Source organism: Nipponia nippon, unplaced genomic scaffold (genome assembly GCF_047370975.1).
Source record: "Nipponia nippon isolate SJK-2023a ecotype South Korea unplaced genomic scaffold, ASM4737097v1 scaffold_44, whole genome shotgun sequence".
In the NCBI taxonomy this organism is placed as follows: domain Eukaryota; kingdom Metazoa; phylum Chordata; class Aves; order Pelecaniformes; family Threskiornithidae; genus Nipponia; species Nipponia nippon.
The window spans coordinates 418553-434514 of NW_028262363.1; the positions used below are offsets into that span (position 1 = coordinate 418553).

General features: G+C 70.8%; 2 protein-coding genes across 3 annotated transcripts in view; one reads left to right on the forward strand and one right to left on the reverse strand.

The window, feature by feature from the left end:
• Positions 1-598: 598 nt before the first annotated feature.
• Positions 599-12718, reverse strand: USF2 (upstream transcription factor 2, c-fos interacting). Its single transcript, XM_087778490.1, has 10 exons — positions 12609-12718; positions 11470-11516; positions 10827-10948; positions 8442-8538; positions 7766-7894; positions 6899-6986; positions 6352-6410; positions 3805-3899; positions 1510-1638; positions 599-755 (listed from the first exon to the last, which is right to left on the reverse strand). Exons 1-10 carry the CDS (start codon positions 12659-12661, stop codon positions 666-668), a joined length of 909 nt encoding a protein of 302 aa, XP_087634616.1. The 5' UTR covers positions 12662-12718; the 3' UTR covers positions 599-665.
• TMEM147 (transmembrane protein 147) overlaps positions 8233-15962 on the forward strand; it is a 43650-nt gene continuing 35920 nt past the window's right edge. For both annotated transcript variants that reach the window (XM_087778503.1, XM_087778502.1), the window contains exon 1: positions 8233-8247. The gene's annotated coding sequence lies outside the window, so the exon portion shown is untranslated. The remainder of the gene's footprint in view (positions 8248-15962) is intronic.

The following is a 15962-nucleotide window of genomic DNA, read 5'->3' on the forward strand; positions in this document are numbered from 1 at the left end:
CCCCCCCCCCCCCCTTTTTGGCTTCCAGGGCGGCTCCTCCCCTCCCCCACCCCCCCGCGGCCCCTCCCCCCCCCAAAAAACCGGCGCGAAAAATCGGGGGGGGGGGGAGGAGGGGGGATGCCCCTCCCCCACCCGGACGGTACAAAACAATAATTAATTACAATAACGTTAATTACAAAGGGGTGGGGGGAGGGGTGGGGGAGGGGCGGCCCCTCCCCCGCTCGCTTTGATTTGGGGGGGGGAAGGGAGAGGGGGAGGGGATGGGGGGGGGGACCCCGGCATCCGGGTGGGGAAGGTGGGGGAGGGGAGGGGGGATGGGTGTGGCCCCAGGGTGGGGGAGGGGTCCCCGAGGTGGGGGAGGGGATCCCCATGGGTGGCCTCAAGGTGGGCGTGGCCTTTGGGGACGGGGGATGGAGCGGGGGGGGAGGGGACGTCCCGACCCCCCGAGGGGCCTTCCCCGGGGTGGGGGAGGGGGTGCCCCCAAGGTGGGGGAGGGGCTCCCCCCGGGGTGACCCCAAGGTGGGGGAGGGGCGGGGATGTCCGAAAGGAGGCGGGGGGAGGGGGGGTCCCCATCTGATGGCCCGCCGGGATGACGGGGGGGGGGGGGGGGATGGGGGGGGTGTGTGTCCCCGAGGTGGGGGAGGGGCGTCCGCCCCTCCCCCCCGTCACTGGGGGGTGCCCTCGGGGGCCCCCTCCAGCCCCCGCTGCTGGAGCTGCGCCCGCAGCACCGCGTTCTCGCTCTTCAGCTCCTCCATCTGCGGGCGAGGGGGGCGGGGTCAGGGGCGGGGCCTCGCCGGGGGGGGCGGGGCCTCGCCCAAGGGAAGGGTGTGGCCTCCCCGGGGGCTGGGCCTCGCAAGGGAGGGCGGGGCCTCACACACACACCCCCCCCCCGCCATGTGTATCCCACTGGATGGGATGCATTCATTGCATAGGGAGGCGTGGCTTGGGAGGGGGCGTGGCTTGGGAGAAGGGGCGTGGCCTGCAGGGGTGCGGCTTTGTGGGGGGTGTGGCTTCTGGAGAGGGTGTGGTCTCGCTGTGAGGGGTGCGGCCTAAGAGTGGGGGGGGGGTGGCCTCAGGGGGCGGGTTCTACCCAGTGGGCGTGGTCAGGCAGGGGACAGGGCTTCGAGGAGCCACAGCCTGGAAGCACTGAGTGGGCGTGGCCTAGCAATGAGTGGGCGTGACCAACAGGCTGTGGGCGTGGCCAGCAGCCTCGTGGGTGTGGCCCGTGGCCTTGTGGGCGTGGCCAAGGCAGGGTTTGTGTCTTCCAACAGCAGCGGCCAGCCCTGAATCAGCGGGGAGGGGCGTGGCCTGTTGGCAGGTGGGCGTGGTGCGTGGCGAGCGGGCGTGGCCTGTGGCGAGTGGGCGTGGCCAGGCGGGGGTCGAGGCTTCCCGGAGCAGCTTGTCGCGCTCCCAGGCCCCGGGGGGGTGCGATGGGGTGGGGGGTGGAGGGGGCGTGGCTTGGCTCTGTGTGGGCGTGGCCGGGGGGCGTGGCCGGGGGGGGCGTGGCACCTGCTGGCGGAGGAGGTCGTTGTCCATCTGCAGGCGCTCGGCCTCCTTGAAGGTCTCCTGCAGGCGCTGGTTGCTCTGGCGCAGCTCCCGCACGTAGTCGCAGGCTTTGGACAGGATCCCCCCTTTGCTCTGCCGCGGGACCCCCAGCGTCAGCCCGGACCCCCAAAACCAGGCCGGACCCCCAAAACCAGCCCGGACCCCCCCAAAACCAGCCGGGACCCCCAGCATCAGCCGCGGGACCCCCAGCGTCAGCCCGGACCCCCAAAACCAGCCCGGACCCCCCCAAAACCAGCCCGGACCCCCAGCATCAGCCACGGGACCCCCAGCGTCAGCCCGGACCCCCAAAACCAGCCCGGACCCCCCCAAAACCAGCCGGGACCCCCCCAAAACCAGCCCGGACCCCCAGCATCAGCCGTGGGCCCCCCAGCGTCAGCCCGGACCCCCAAAACCAGGCCGGAGCCCCCAAAACCAGCCCGGACCCCCAGCATCAGCCGTGGGACCCCCAGCGTCAGCCCGGACCCCCAAAACCAGGCCGGACCCCCCAAAACCAGCCCGGACCCCCAGCGTCAGCCCGGACCCCCCAACACCAGCCCGGACCCCCCAAAACCAGCCGGGACCCCCCCAAAACCAGCCGGGACCCCCAGCATCAGCTGGGACCCCCAAAACCAGCCAGGACCCCCAAAACCCAGCCAGGGACCCCAAAACCACCTGGGGACCCCAAAACCCACCTGGGGACCCCCCCAAAACCACCTGGGGACCCCCCGAAACCCAGCCGGGGACCCCAAAACCTCCCCAAGGACCCCTCCTGACCCCTAGGACCCCCCTGGGACCTCCAGGGTCCCTCTGAGCCCCCCAGCCCCCCCGGGACCCCCATTTCTCCCCAAGACCCCCAGGACCCTTCCAGAACCCCCCAACCACCCCCAAACCCCTTCAGGACCCCCCAAACCCTCCCAGGACCCCCCAACCCCCCTAGGACCCCTCTAGAACCCCCCAAATCCCCCCAGGACCCCCCAAAACCCCTCCAGGACCCCCAGGACCCCCCAAACCCCCCAGAACCCCCCGGACCCCAAAACCCCTCCAGGACCCCCCCCCCCCCCAGGACCCCTCTAGAACCCCCCAACCCCCCCCCGGACCCCCCAAACCCCCCAGGACACCTCTAGGACCCCCCAAAACCCCTCCAGGACCCCCCAGGACCCCCCAACCCCCCCAAACCCCCCAGGACCCCCCAAGACCCCCAAACCCCCAGGACCCCCCAACCCCCCCAGGACCCCCCAAGACCCCCCAAACCCCCCAAACCCCTCCAGGACCCCTCTAGAAACCCCCAAACCCCCCAGGACACCTCTAGGACCCCCCAACCCCCCCCCCCCCAGACCCCCAAAACCCCTTCAGGACCCCCCAGGACCCCCCAACCCCCCCAAAAACCCCTCCAGGACCCCCCCAGGACCACTCTAGAACCCCCCAAACCCCCCAGACCCCCCAACCCCCCACAGGACCCCCCAGGACCCCCAACGCCCCCAAACCCCCCAGGACCCCCCAGGACCCCCCAACCCCCGAGGACCCCCCAAGACCCCCCAAACCCACCCAGGACCCCCAAACCCCCCCCAAAACCCCTCCAGGACCCCCCAGGACCCCCCAACCCCCCCACAGGACCCCCAGGACCCCCCAACCCCCCCAAAACCCCTCCAGGACCCCCCAACCCCCCCCCAGGACCCCCCAGGACCCCCCAAAACCCCTCCAAGACCCCCCAGGACCCCCCAAACCCCCCCAAAACCCCCCAGGTCCCCCCAACCCCCCAGGACCCCCCAAGACCCCCCAAACCCCCCCAAACCCCTCCAGGACCTCCCCGGACCCCAAAACCCCTCCAGGACCCCTCTAGAACCCCCAAACCCCCCACAGGACCCCCCAGGACCCCCCAACCCCCCCAGGACATCTCTAGGACCCCCCAACCCCCCCGGACCCCCAAAACCCCTCCAGGACCCCCCAGGACCCCCCAAACCCCCCCCAAAACCCCTCCAGGACCCCCCAGGACCCCCCAACCCCCCACAGGACCCCCCACGACCCCCAAACCCCCCCAAAACCCCTCCAGGACCCCCAGGACCCCCCAACCCCCCCAGGACCCCCCCAGGACCCCCAACCCCCCGAGGACCCCCCAGGACCCCCCAAACCCCCCCCAGGACCCCCAAACCCCCCCCCAAAACCCCTCCAGGACCCCCCAGGACCCCCCAACCCCCCCCAGGACCCCCCAAGACCCCCCAACCCCCCCAGGACCCCCCGGACCCCCCAACCCCCGCTCACCGCCCCCGTTTTGCTGTTGTCGGTGCCGCAGTCGGGGATGATCTTGGAGAGCTGCACGATCCAGTTATTGATCTTGTCCCGCCGGCGGCGCTCCACTGCGGGGACAGGGGGACGTCGGGGGGACATCGGGGGGACAGGGGGACACGGGGGGGACGGGGGACATCGGGGACATGGGGGGGACATGGGGACATGGGGGGCGTGGGGACATCGGGGGGCGTGGGGACATGGGGGGGACAGGGAGACATTGGAGGCGTGGGGACATCGGGGGGCGTGGGGACATGGGGGGGACAGGGGGACATGGGGGGGACAGGGGGACATCGGGGGGACAGGGGGACATTGGGGGCGTGGGGACATCGGGGGGCCTGGGGACATGGGGGGGACACGGGGACATCGGGGGACGTGGGGACATGGGGGGACAGGGGGACACGGGGACATCAGGGCGTGGGGACACAGAGGGGACAGGGGGACACGGGGACACGGGGGACGTGGGGGGACATGGGGACACGGGGGGACACAGGGACATGGGGGGACACAGGGACATTGGGGGACGTGGGGACATGGGGGGGACAGGGGGACATTGGGGGACGTGGGGACATGGGGGGACAGGGGGACATTGGGGGCGTGGGGACATCGGGGGGCGTGGGGACATGGGGGGGACAGGGGGACATCGGGGGACGTGGGGACATGGGGGGACAGGGGGACACGGGGACATCAGGGCGTGGGGACACAGAGGGGACAGGGGGACACGGGGACACGGGGGACGTGGGGGGACATGGGGACACGGGGGGACACAGGGACATGGGGACATGGGGGGACACAGGGACATTGGGGGACGTGGGGACATGGGGGGACAGGGGGACATTGGGGGCGTGGGGACATCGGGGGGCGTGGGGACATGGGGGGACAGGGGGACACGGGGACATCAGGGCGTGGGGACACAGAGGGGACAGGGGGACACGGGGGGACGGGGGACGTGGGGGGACATGGGGACACGGGGGGACACAGGGACATGGGGGGACACAGGGACATTGGGGGACGTGGGGACATGGGGGGGACAGGGGGACATCAGGGGACGTGGGGACATGGGGGGACAGGGGGACACGGGGACATCAGGGCGTGGGGACACAGAGGGGACAGGGGGACACGGGGGGACGGGGGACGTGGGGGGACATGGGGACACGGGGGGACACAGGGACATGGGGACATGGGGGGGATGGGGGACATCGGGGACACAGGGACACGGGGACATGGGGGGGACACAGGGACATCGGGGGTGTGGGGACATAGGGGGACGGGGGGACGGGGACATGGGGACACGGGGGGACATGGGGGGACAGGGGGACACGGGGACACAGGGACATCGGGGGGACATGGGGACATCGGGGGCGTGGGGACATCGGGGGGACAGGGGGACACGGGGACAGAGGGACATCGGGGGGACACGGGGGGACGTGGGGGGGATGTGGGGACATCGGAGGGACACAGGGACACCCAGGGGACATGGGGACACTGGAGGGGACAGGGACAGCCAGGGGGCCGGAGGGATGGGGGGGGACATGGGGGGCACTGGGAGGATGGGGACAGCAGGGGCCACGGGGACACTGGGGGGGACACGGGGACACTGGGGGACGTGGGGACACGCAAGGGGACACGGGGGAGGGGAGACAGGGACACCGGGGGGACACGAGGATGGGGGGCCACCAGGGACATGGGGACACCCAGGGAGACTGGGGGGACACTGGGGGGGACATGGGGTCACTGGGGGGGACAGGGGGACACTGGAAACACTGGGGGGACATGGGGGGGATATGGGGACACTGGGGTCACTGGGGGGGACAGGGGGACACTGGGGGGGATATGGGGACACTGGGGAGGGATACTGGGGACACTGGGGGGGACGAGGGGGATATGGGGACACTGGGGAGGGATACTGGGGGACACTGGGGGGGACAGGGGGGATATGGGGACACTGGGGGGGATACGGGGACACTGGGGACACTGGGGGACGCTGGGGGGGACACTGGGGGGGATATGGGGACACTGGGGGGGATACGGGGACACTGGGGACACTGGGAGGGGACACTGTGGGGGATACAGGGACACTGGGGACACTGGGAGACACTGGGGGGGACACTGGGGGGGATATGGGGACACTGGGGACACTGGGGGACACTGGGGGGGACGGGGGGGATATGGGGACACTGGGGGGATACGGGGACACTGGGGACACTGGGGGGGACGGGGGGGATATGGGGACACTGGGGGGATACGGGGACACTGGGGACACTGGGGGGACGGGGGGGATATGGGGACACTGCGGGGGATCCGGGGACACTGGGGACACTGGGAGGGGACACTGGGGGGGATGGGGGGGATATGGGGACACTGGGGGGGATACGGGGACACTGGGGACACTGGGGGACACTGGGGGGGACACTGGGGACACTGGGAGGGGACACTGGGGGGGGATACGGGGACACTGGGGACACTGGGGGACACTGGGGGGGACACTGGGGACACTGGGGGGGGTGGGGGGGGTCCCCTCACCCTCGTTGTGCTGCGCCCGGCGCCGTTCGTCCCGGGGCACCCGCGGGCCCTCCAGCTTCCTGCGGGGACGGGAGGGCGTCACCGCCCTGGCCACGCCCCCCCGGCCACGCCCCCCCCGGCCACACCCCAGGGGCGGGGCAGGGCCTATTGGGGGCGGTTCCAAGCCGGGCAGGGGCGTGGCAGGGGGTGTCGGGGCGTGTTGAGGGCGCGGCAGGGGCATCTGGGCGTGGCCGGGGTGCGTTAGGGCGTGTCGATGACGTGGCAGGGCGTGGCTGGCCACGCCAGGGGCGTGGCAGGGCGCGTTTGGGGTGCAGGAAAGCGTGTCGGAGGCGTGTCGGGACACGTGGGGCGTGTCGTGGGCGTGGCTGGGTGTGTCCGGGCGTGGCCGTGCCTCGGGCGTGCCGGGGCGTGGCGATGGCGTGGCAGGGCGCGTTGGGGGTGGAGGAAGGCGTGTCGGAGGCGTGTCGGGAGCCGCGGGTGTGGCGGGGCGGGGCATGGCGGGGCGTGGCCGGGCGGGGCAGGGCGTGGCGGGGGCGGGGCCACTCACGGGGAATAGGGGTGCCCGTGGGGGGCGATGCTGCGCTGGGTCCCCGTCTGCAGGACGTCTTGGGGGGTCATCATCACGTAGAACTGCCCTGGGGGGGGGCAGGGTCACCCCCAAACCCTTGGGGTCCCCCTGGGGTCCCCCCCCCCCCAATCTCCCCTCCCCCCCAAACCCTGGGGCCCCCCCAACCCCTGCCGTCCCCCCAAAGCTCCTGGCTCCCCCGTTGGGGTCCCTCCCCCCACCCCCAGGGTCCCCCCAAACCTTGGGGTGTCCCCCCCCCATCTCCTGGGTCCCCCCAAAACCTCTGGGTTCCCCCCCCCCCCCCCCCCCAGGGTCCCCACCAAACCCCTGCCCCCCCGGGTCCCCCTCCCCCCAGGGTCCCCCCAAAACCCCTGCCCCCCCCCCACACCAGGGTCCTCCCCACCCCCAGGTCTCCCCCCACCCCGGGGTCCCCCCAAACCCCAGGTCCCCCCTCCCCCGGCCCCCCCACCCCAGGGTCCCCCCCCCACCCCGGGGTCCCCCCAAAAGCCCTGCCCCCCCTCACCCCAGGGTCCTCCCCCACCCCCAGGTCCCCCCCACCCCGGGGTCCCCCCAAACCCCAGGTCCCCCCTCCCCCTGGCCCCCCCCAGGGTCCCCCCCCCCACCCCGGGGTCCTCCCCACCCCCAGGTCCCCCCTCACTCCGAGGTCCCCCCTCCCCGGGTCCCCCCAAACCCCTGCCCCCCCCCCCCCACCCCGGGGTCCTCCCCCACCCCAGGGTCCCCCCCCTCACTCCGAGGTCCCCCCAACCCCCAGGTCCCCCCTCCCCCTGGGCCCCCCCCCCCCCACCTCGGGGTCCCCCCCCCGCCCCCCCCCCCCCCTCCCCCCCTCACCTCCAGCCTGCGCCAGCGCCGGGTCGGCCTGGACGGAGACGGTCCCCTCCCCCGCCCCGGCGAAGCGAGCTTCGCCCCCGCCCCCGCCCTCGGGGCTCCCCCCGTTGCTGAAGGGGTTCTGGATCACGGCCTGCGGGCGCCCGGAACCTGCAGCCCCTCGGCGGCACCGGGGGGGGGCCCCCAACCCCCCCCTGGGGTCCCCAAAACCCCCCCGTCCCCTCGGAGGCACCGGGGGGGGGCCCCAACCCCCCCCGGGGTCCCCAAAACCCCCCGTCCCCTCGGAGGCACCAGGGGGCCCCCAACCCCCCCCTGGGGTCCCCAAAACCCCCCGTCCCCTCGGAGGCACCGGGGGGGGCCCCAAACCCCCTGTGCCCCTGCGCCCCTCCCCCAGACCCCTGGGTGCTGCCCTGGACCCCTGGGTGCCCCCCCGCACCCCCATGTGGCCCCCCAGACCCCCGGGTGCCCCCCAGACCCCTGGGTGCCCCCCAGACCCCATGGGTCCCCTCTGGGTGCCCCCCCAGACCCCCATGTGCCCCCCCAGACCCCCGGGTGCCCCCCAGACCCCTGGGTGCCCCCCCAGACCCCACGGGTCCCCTCTGGGTGCCCCCCCGCACCCCCGGGTGCCCCCCCCAGACCCCATGGGTCCCCCCTGGGTGCCCCCCCCGGCCCCCCCCCCCCTGGGTGGCCCCCGCGAAGGTGGAGACGACGCTGACGGCGGCGCCCTCGGGGCCATCGAGCGGGGCCTCGGTCACCTGCACCACCCGGTACGTCACCTGCGGGGGAGGGGGGGGGCGTCACGGGGGGCGGGGGGCACCCCACGCCGACCCCCCCCTTGGGACACCCCAGCACCCTTGGGTGCCCCCCAGCACCCCCCCCATAGCCCCCATGGGTGCCCAATCCCCCCCCCCCAGCACCCTTGGGTGCCCCCCAGCACCCCCCATAGCCCCCATGGGTGCCCAATCCCCCCCAGCACCCATGGGTGCCCCCCAGCACCCCCCATAGCCCCCATGGGTGCCCAATCCCCCCCAGCACCCATGGGTGTCCCCTCAGCCCCCATATCCCCCCTTTTCCGCCCCCCAGCACCCTTGGGTGCCCCCCAGCCCCCATAGGACCCCATATCCCCCCCTTTCCCCCCAGCACCCTTGGGTGCCCCCTCAGCCCCCATAGGACCCCATATCCCCCCCATTCCCCCCCCAGCACCCGTGGGTGCCCCCCAGCCCCCATATCCCCCCTTTTCCCCCCCCAGCACCCTTGGGTGCCCCCCAGCCCCCATATCCCCCCTTTCCCCCCCCCAGCACCCATGGGTGCCCCCCCAGCCCCCATAGGACCCCATATCCCCCCTTTTCCCCCCCCAGCACCCGTGGGTGCCCCCCAGCCCCCATAGGACCCCATATCCCCCCATTCCCCCCCCCAGCACCCTTGGGTGCCCCCCCAGCCCCCATAGGACTCCATATCCCCCCCCCCCCCAGCACCCTTGGGTGCCCCCTCAGCCCCCATAGGACCCCATATCCCCCCTTTCCCCCCCAGCACCCATGGGTGCCCCCCCAGCCCCCATAGGACCCCATATCCCCCCCTTTTCCCCCCCCCCCAGCACCCTTGGGTGCCCCCCAGCCCCCATAGGACCCCATATCCCCCCCATTCCCCCCCCCAGCACCCTTGGGTGCCCCCTCAGCCCCCATAGGACCCCATATCCCCCCTTTCCCCCCACCAGCACCCTTGGGTGCCCCCTCAGCCCCCATAGGACCCCATATCCCCCCTTTCCCCCCCCCAGCACCCATGGGTGCCCCCCAGCCCCCATAGGACCCCATATCCCCCCTTTCCCCCCCCCAGCACCCTTGGGTGCCCCCCAGCCCCCATAGGACCCCATATCCCCCCCATTCCCCCCCCCCAGCACCCTTGGGTGCCCCCTCAGCCCCCATAGGACCCCATATCCCCCCTTTCCCCCCCCACCAGCACCCTTGGGTGCCCCCCAGCCCCCATAGGACTCCATATCCCCCCTCCCCCCCCAGCACCCATGGGTGCCCCCCCAGCCCCCATAGGACCCCATATCCCCCCTTTTCCCCCCCCCAGCACCCTTGGGTGCCCCCCAGCCCCCATAGGACCCCATATCCCCCCTTTCCCCCCCCAGCACCCTTGGGTGCCCCCCAGCCCCCATAGGACCCCATATCCCCCCCATTCCCCCCCCCCCAGCACCCTTGGGTGCCCCCCAGCCCCCATAGGACCCCCTATTCCCCCTTTTTCCCCTCCCCAGCACCCATGGGTGCCCCCCCAGCCCCCATAGGACCCCATATCCCCCCCTTTCCCCCCCCACCAGCACCCTTGGGTGCCCCCTCAGCCCCCATAGGACCCCATATCCCCCCTTTCCCCCCCCAGCACCCATGGGTGCCCCCCAGCCCCCATAGGACCCCATATCCCCCCTTTTCCCCCCCCCAGCACCCTTGGGTGCCCCCCAGCCCCCATAGGACCCCATATCCCCCCCATTCCCCCCCCCCCAGCACCCTTGGGTGCCCCCTCAGCCCCCATAGGACCCCATATCCCCCCTTTCCCCCCACCAGCACCCTTGGGTGCCCCCCAGCCCCCATAGGACTCCATATTCCCCCCTCCCCCCAGCACCCATGGGTGCCCCCCAGCCCCCATAGGACCCCATATCCCCCCCCTTTTCCCCCCCCCCCCAGCACCCTTGGGTGCCCCCCAGCCCCCATAGGACCCCATATCCCCCCCTTTCCCCCCCCAGCACCCTTGGGTGCCCCCCAGCCCCCATAGGACCCCATATCCCCCCCATTCCCCCCCCACCAGCACCCTTGGGTGCCCCCCAGCCCCCATAGGACCCCCTATTCCCCCCTTTTCCCCTCCCCAGCACCCATGGGTGCCCCCCCAGCCCCCATAGGACCCCATATCCCCCCCATTCCCCCCCAGCACCCTTGGGTGCCCCCCAGCCCCCATAGGACCCCCTATCCCCCCTTTTTCCCCTCCCCAGCACCCATGGATGCCCCCCAGCCCCCATAGGACCCTATATCCCCCCCATTCCCCCCCCCAGCACCCATGGGTGCCCCCCACCCACCTGGCCGCCGTTGCTTTCGGTACGGAACTGGTACTGGAGGCCGGAGTCGGCGAAGGCCCCGGGGACGGGGACGGGGACGCTGGCGATGGCCACCGCCGCCTCCTCCCCCGGCGCCCCCTCCCCTGCCGCACAGGAGGCCTGGCTCCCACCCGCACCCATGGGTGCCCCCCCCCCCCAAACCCATGGGTGCCCCCCCCCCAATGCCTGGCTCCCACCTGCACCCATGGATGCCCCCAAAACCCTGGGTGTCCCCCCAAACCCCTGGGTCCCCCCCACCTCTGGGTCCCCCCCCACCCCTGGGTGCCCTCCACCCATGGGTGCCCCCCCAAAGATGCCCCCTGCCCACCCATGGGTGCCCCCCCACCCCTGGGTGCCCCCCCAAACCCCTGGCTGCCCCCCAAAAGTGCCCCCCCCATGGGTGCCCCCCCAAACCCCTGGGTGCCCCCCAAGGTGCCCCCCCACCCCTGGGTGCCCCCCAAACCCCTGGGTGCCCCCCCAAGGTGCCCCCCACCCCTGGGTGCCCCCCCAAACCCCTGGGTGCCCCCCAAAGGTGCCCCCCCCACCCCTGGGTGCCCCCCCAAGGTGCCCCCCCCATGGGTGCCCCCCACCCCTGGGTGCCCCCCCCCATGGGTGCCCCCCTCACCCTCCTGCAGGTCTCCGCTTTCTTCAGTTTCTTGGCTTTTTTCGTGGCTGGGGGGGGGGGGGCGGGGGGCAAAGGTCATGACCTCGGGGGGGGGCAGAGGTCATGACCCCGGGGGGCCCCCCACTTTTGGGGTGTCCCCCCATCCCCTCCCCCTTTTAGGGGTCCCTCCATTTGCTCCCCCCCCCCCCCCCATTTTTGGGGGGGCCTCTCCCCCCATTTTGGGGTCCCCCCTTGGGGGGGGTCTCCCCTTTGCCCCCCCCCCGTTTTGGGGTCCCCCCATTTGCCCCCCCCCTTTAGGGTCACCCCAAGCCCCCCCCTTTTGCGACCCCCCATATCTGCCCCCCCTTTTAGGGGTCCCCCCTTCCCCCCTACTTTTGGGCCCCCCCATTCCTCCCCCCTTCCCCCCCCCCTTTTCGGGCTCCCCCACTCCCCCCCACCCCCACTTCCCCCCCCCATTTTGGGGTCCCCTCCCCCATTTTGGGGTCCCCCTCCCCATTTTTGGGGTCCCCCTCCACCATTTTGGGGTCCCCTCCCCATTTTGGGGTCCCCCCTCCCCCAATTTAGTGTCCCCCCACCCCCATTTTGGGGTCCCCCTCCCCCATTTTGGGCCCCCTCCCCCATTTTAGGATCCCCCTTCCCCCTTTTTGGGGTCCCCCCTCCCCATTTTGGGTCCCGTCCCCCATTTTGGGTCCCCTCCCCATTTTGGGGTCCCCCTCCCCATTTTGGGCCCCCTCCCCCATTTTAGGATCCCCCTTCCCCCTTTTTGGGGTCCCCCCTCCCCCATTTTGGGTCCCCTCCCCCATTTTGGGTCCCCTCCCCATTTTTGGGGTCCCCCCTCCCCCATTTTGGGGTCCCCTCCCCCATTTTGGGGTCCCCCTCCCCATTTTTGGGGTCCCCCTCCACCATTTTGGGGTCCCCTCCCCATATTGGGGTCCCCCCTCCCCCATATTGGTGTCCCCCCTCCCCCATTTTGGGGTCCCCCTCCCCCATTTTGGGCCCCCTCCCCCATTTTAGGATCCCCCTTCCCCCATTTTTGGGGTCCCCCTCCGCCATTTTGGGGTCCCCTCCCCATTTTGGGGTCCCCCCCCCCCATTTTGGGGTCCCCCCTCCCCAATTTTGGGGTCCCCCCCCCCCCTTACCTGGGGGCAGCGGAGCCAGCGGCCGTATCCAGCCCGGGGTCGAGCATGTCCATGGGGGGGGAGGGGTCCCGTGGGGGTGGGGGAGGGGCTGGGGGGGTCCCTAAGGGTGGGGGAGGGGATGGGGGTGTCCCTAAGGGTGGGGGGAGGGGGCCTGGATAAAGGGGGGGCCCTAAGGGGGGGGGGAAGGCCCTAAGGGTGGGGGAGGGGTCCCTGGTTAAAGGGAGGGGGGTGTCCCTAAAGGTGGGGGAGGGGGGTCCCTAAGGGTGGGGGAGGGGGGAGGGGGGTCGCTAGGGGTGGGGGAGGGGGACAGAGAGGGTGCTTAAGGGTGGGGGAGGGGGATAGAGGGGGTCCGTACGGGTGGGGGAGGGGGATAAGGGGGGGGGGGTGTCCCGGTAGGGTGGGGGAGGGGATGCGCGCGTCTGGGCAGGCGGGGGGGGGGGAAGGGCGGGGGGGCTGCAGCGGGGAGGGGGAGGGGGGAAGGGTGGGGGTTGCGCTCCCGGTTTCCCCCCCCCCCCTCCCCCCTCCCTTCCCCTCCCCTCCCCCCACCCACCGGCGCCTGCTGATCACGGGGCCAAACACCCGCGTCACGTGCGGGCGGGCGGCGGCGGCGGCGCGCGCGCGCTTCGGGGGGGCCGGGCGCGCGCTCCCTTCCCCCTCCCCCCCTTTTTTTTTTTTTTTTTTTTTTTTGCCCCCCCTCCCTCCTTCCTCCTCCTCCTCCTCCTCCTCCTCCTCCTCGCGGAGGGGGGTCGCCTCCCCTCCCCCCCCCCTTTTTTTCCCCCCCTCCTTCCTCGCCCCCCCCCTTCCCTCCCCCCCGCGACCTCCCGGCTCCGCTCCCGGGGTTCGGCGGCGGCGGCGGCGTCAACGGACGTTGCGGCAGGGGGGAGGGGCGGAGGGGGGAGGGGGGGAGGAGGAGGAGGAGGAGGAGGGGGGGGGAGGGGCAGGCCGCCGGCGGAAGGGGGAGGGGTTTGGGGAGCGCAGGCGCGCGGGAAAATCGGGGGAGGGGAACCCCTCCCCCCACCCCGTGTTGGCCACGCCCACATGGGGGCTATAAGGGGCTATAGGGGGCGGGCCTATAGCACCCGGAAGCGCCCTATAGGGCTGGGGGGGGGGGGGCCGGGTTCTATAGGACCCGGAAGAGCCCCTATAGGAGTTAAGGGAGGGTTCTATAGGACCCGGAAGAGCCCCTATAGGAAACCGGGGGGGGGGGCTAGTGGCCCTAGGGGGTCCTAAGGAGCCCCTATAGCGACCTAGGAGGGCCCTATAGGGTCCTAGGGAGCCCCTATAGCATCCAGAAGAGCCCAACGGGGGCCTATAGGGTCCTAGGGAGTCCCTATAGCATCCAGAAGAGCCCAACGGGGGCCTATAGGGTCCTAGGGAGCCCCTATAGCATCCAGAAGAGCCCGACGGGGGCCTATAGGGTCCTAGGGAGCCCCTATAGCACCCAGAAGAGCCCTATAGTGACCTAGGAGGGGCTTATATGGTCCCAGGGAGCACCTACAGCATCCAGAAGACCCTTGGGGGGGGTCTATAGGGTCCTAGGGAGCCCCTATAGCATCCGGAAGGCCCCTAGGGGGACCTATAGGGTGCTAGAGAGCCCCTATAGCATCTGGAAGAGCCCTAGGGGGGGCTGTAGGGTCCCAGGGAGCCCCTATAGCACCCGGAAGAGCCCTGGTCCCAGGGAGCCCCTATAGCATCCAGAAGAGCCCGAGGGGAGCCTATAGCGTGCTAGGGAGCCGCTATAGCATCCAGAGGAGCCCTATAGTGACCTAGGAGGGGCCTATAGGGTCCTAGGGAGCCCCTATAGCATCCAGAAGAGCCCGAGGGGGGCCTATAGGGTGCTAGGGAGCCCCTATAGCATCCAGAGAAGCCCTATAGTGACCTAGGAGGAGCTTATACGGTTCTAGGGAGCCCCTATAGCATCCAGAAGAGCCCGAGGGGGGCCTATAGCGTGCTAGGGAGCCGCTATAGCATGCAGAGGAGCCCTATAGTGATCTAGGAGGGGCCTATAGGGTCCTAGGGAGCCCCTATAGCGTCTGGAAGAGGCCGGGGGGAGGGCATATAGGGTCCCAGGGAGCCCCTATAGCATCCAGAGGAGCCCTATAGTGACCTAGGAGGGGCCTATAGGGTCCCAGGGAACCGCTATAGGAAGCCAGGGCACTCTATAGTGACTCAGGAAGCCCTTATAGCACCCAGAACAACACCTATAGCAAAAGGAGGGGGGGCTAGAACACCTGGGGGGGGTCCTATAGAGTCCTAGGAGCCCCTATAGCATCTGGAAGAGCCCTAGAGCAACCTAGGGGGGCCTATAGGGCCCCAGGGAGCCCTTATAGCACCTGGAAAAGCCTCTATAGGGACCCAGGGAGATCCTGTAGCACCTGGGGAGGCCCTACAGCGACCCAGGGGGACTCTATAGGAACTGAGGGGGGACCCTATAGCACCCAGAAGAGCCCTATAGCAACCCAGGGGTACCCTATAGCACCTGGGGGGAGTCTGTCAGGTACCAGGGAGCCCTTATAGCACCCGGAAGAGCCCCTATAGGGTCCCAGGGGCACCCTATAGGGTCTCAGAGAGCCCCTATAGCACCTGGAAGAGCCCTATAGCAACCGGGGGGGGGGGCTATAGGATCCCAGGGAGCCCCTGTACCATCCAGAAGAGCCCCTATAGGGTCCGGGGGGGCCCTCTGGTACCTGGCAGGGCCCTATAGGGTCCTAGGGAGCCATTATAGCCCCTGGAAGAGCCCCTATAGCAACCAGAAAGCACTCTATATCACCCAGAAGAATCCTTATAGCAACCTAGAGGTACCCTATAGCACCTGGAGGGGACTTATAGGGTCTCAGGGAGCCCCTATAGCACCCAGAAGAACCTTATAGCAAGTGGGGGACACCCTATAGAGTCCCTGGAACCCCTATAGCACCCAGAAGAGCCCTATAGCAATTGTGAGGGAGGCTATAGCATCACAGGGAACCCTATAGCAAACAAGGGGGGCCCTATAGATCCTGGGGGCGGGGGCTATAGCATCCATGGGGGACCCTATAGAGGCCCAGGAAGCCCCTATAGCACCTGGAAGAGCCCCTATAGCAACCTGGGGGACCCTATAGTGACCCCTGTAGCACCCAGAGGAGCCCCTATAGTAACCCAGGGGGACTCTATGGCACCCAGAAGAGCCCCTATAGGGTCCCGGGGGGGCTCCTATAGCACCTGGGGGGCCTTTAGGGTGCAGGGGGGCCCTATAGTGACCCAGGGAGGCCCTATAGCAATCCATGGTGGGCCTATAGGGACCGAGGGGGCCTATAGGATCCCAGGGACCCCTATAGCACCCAGAGGAGCCCTATAGCATCCAAGGGAGCCCTTATA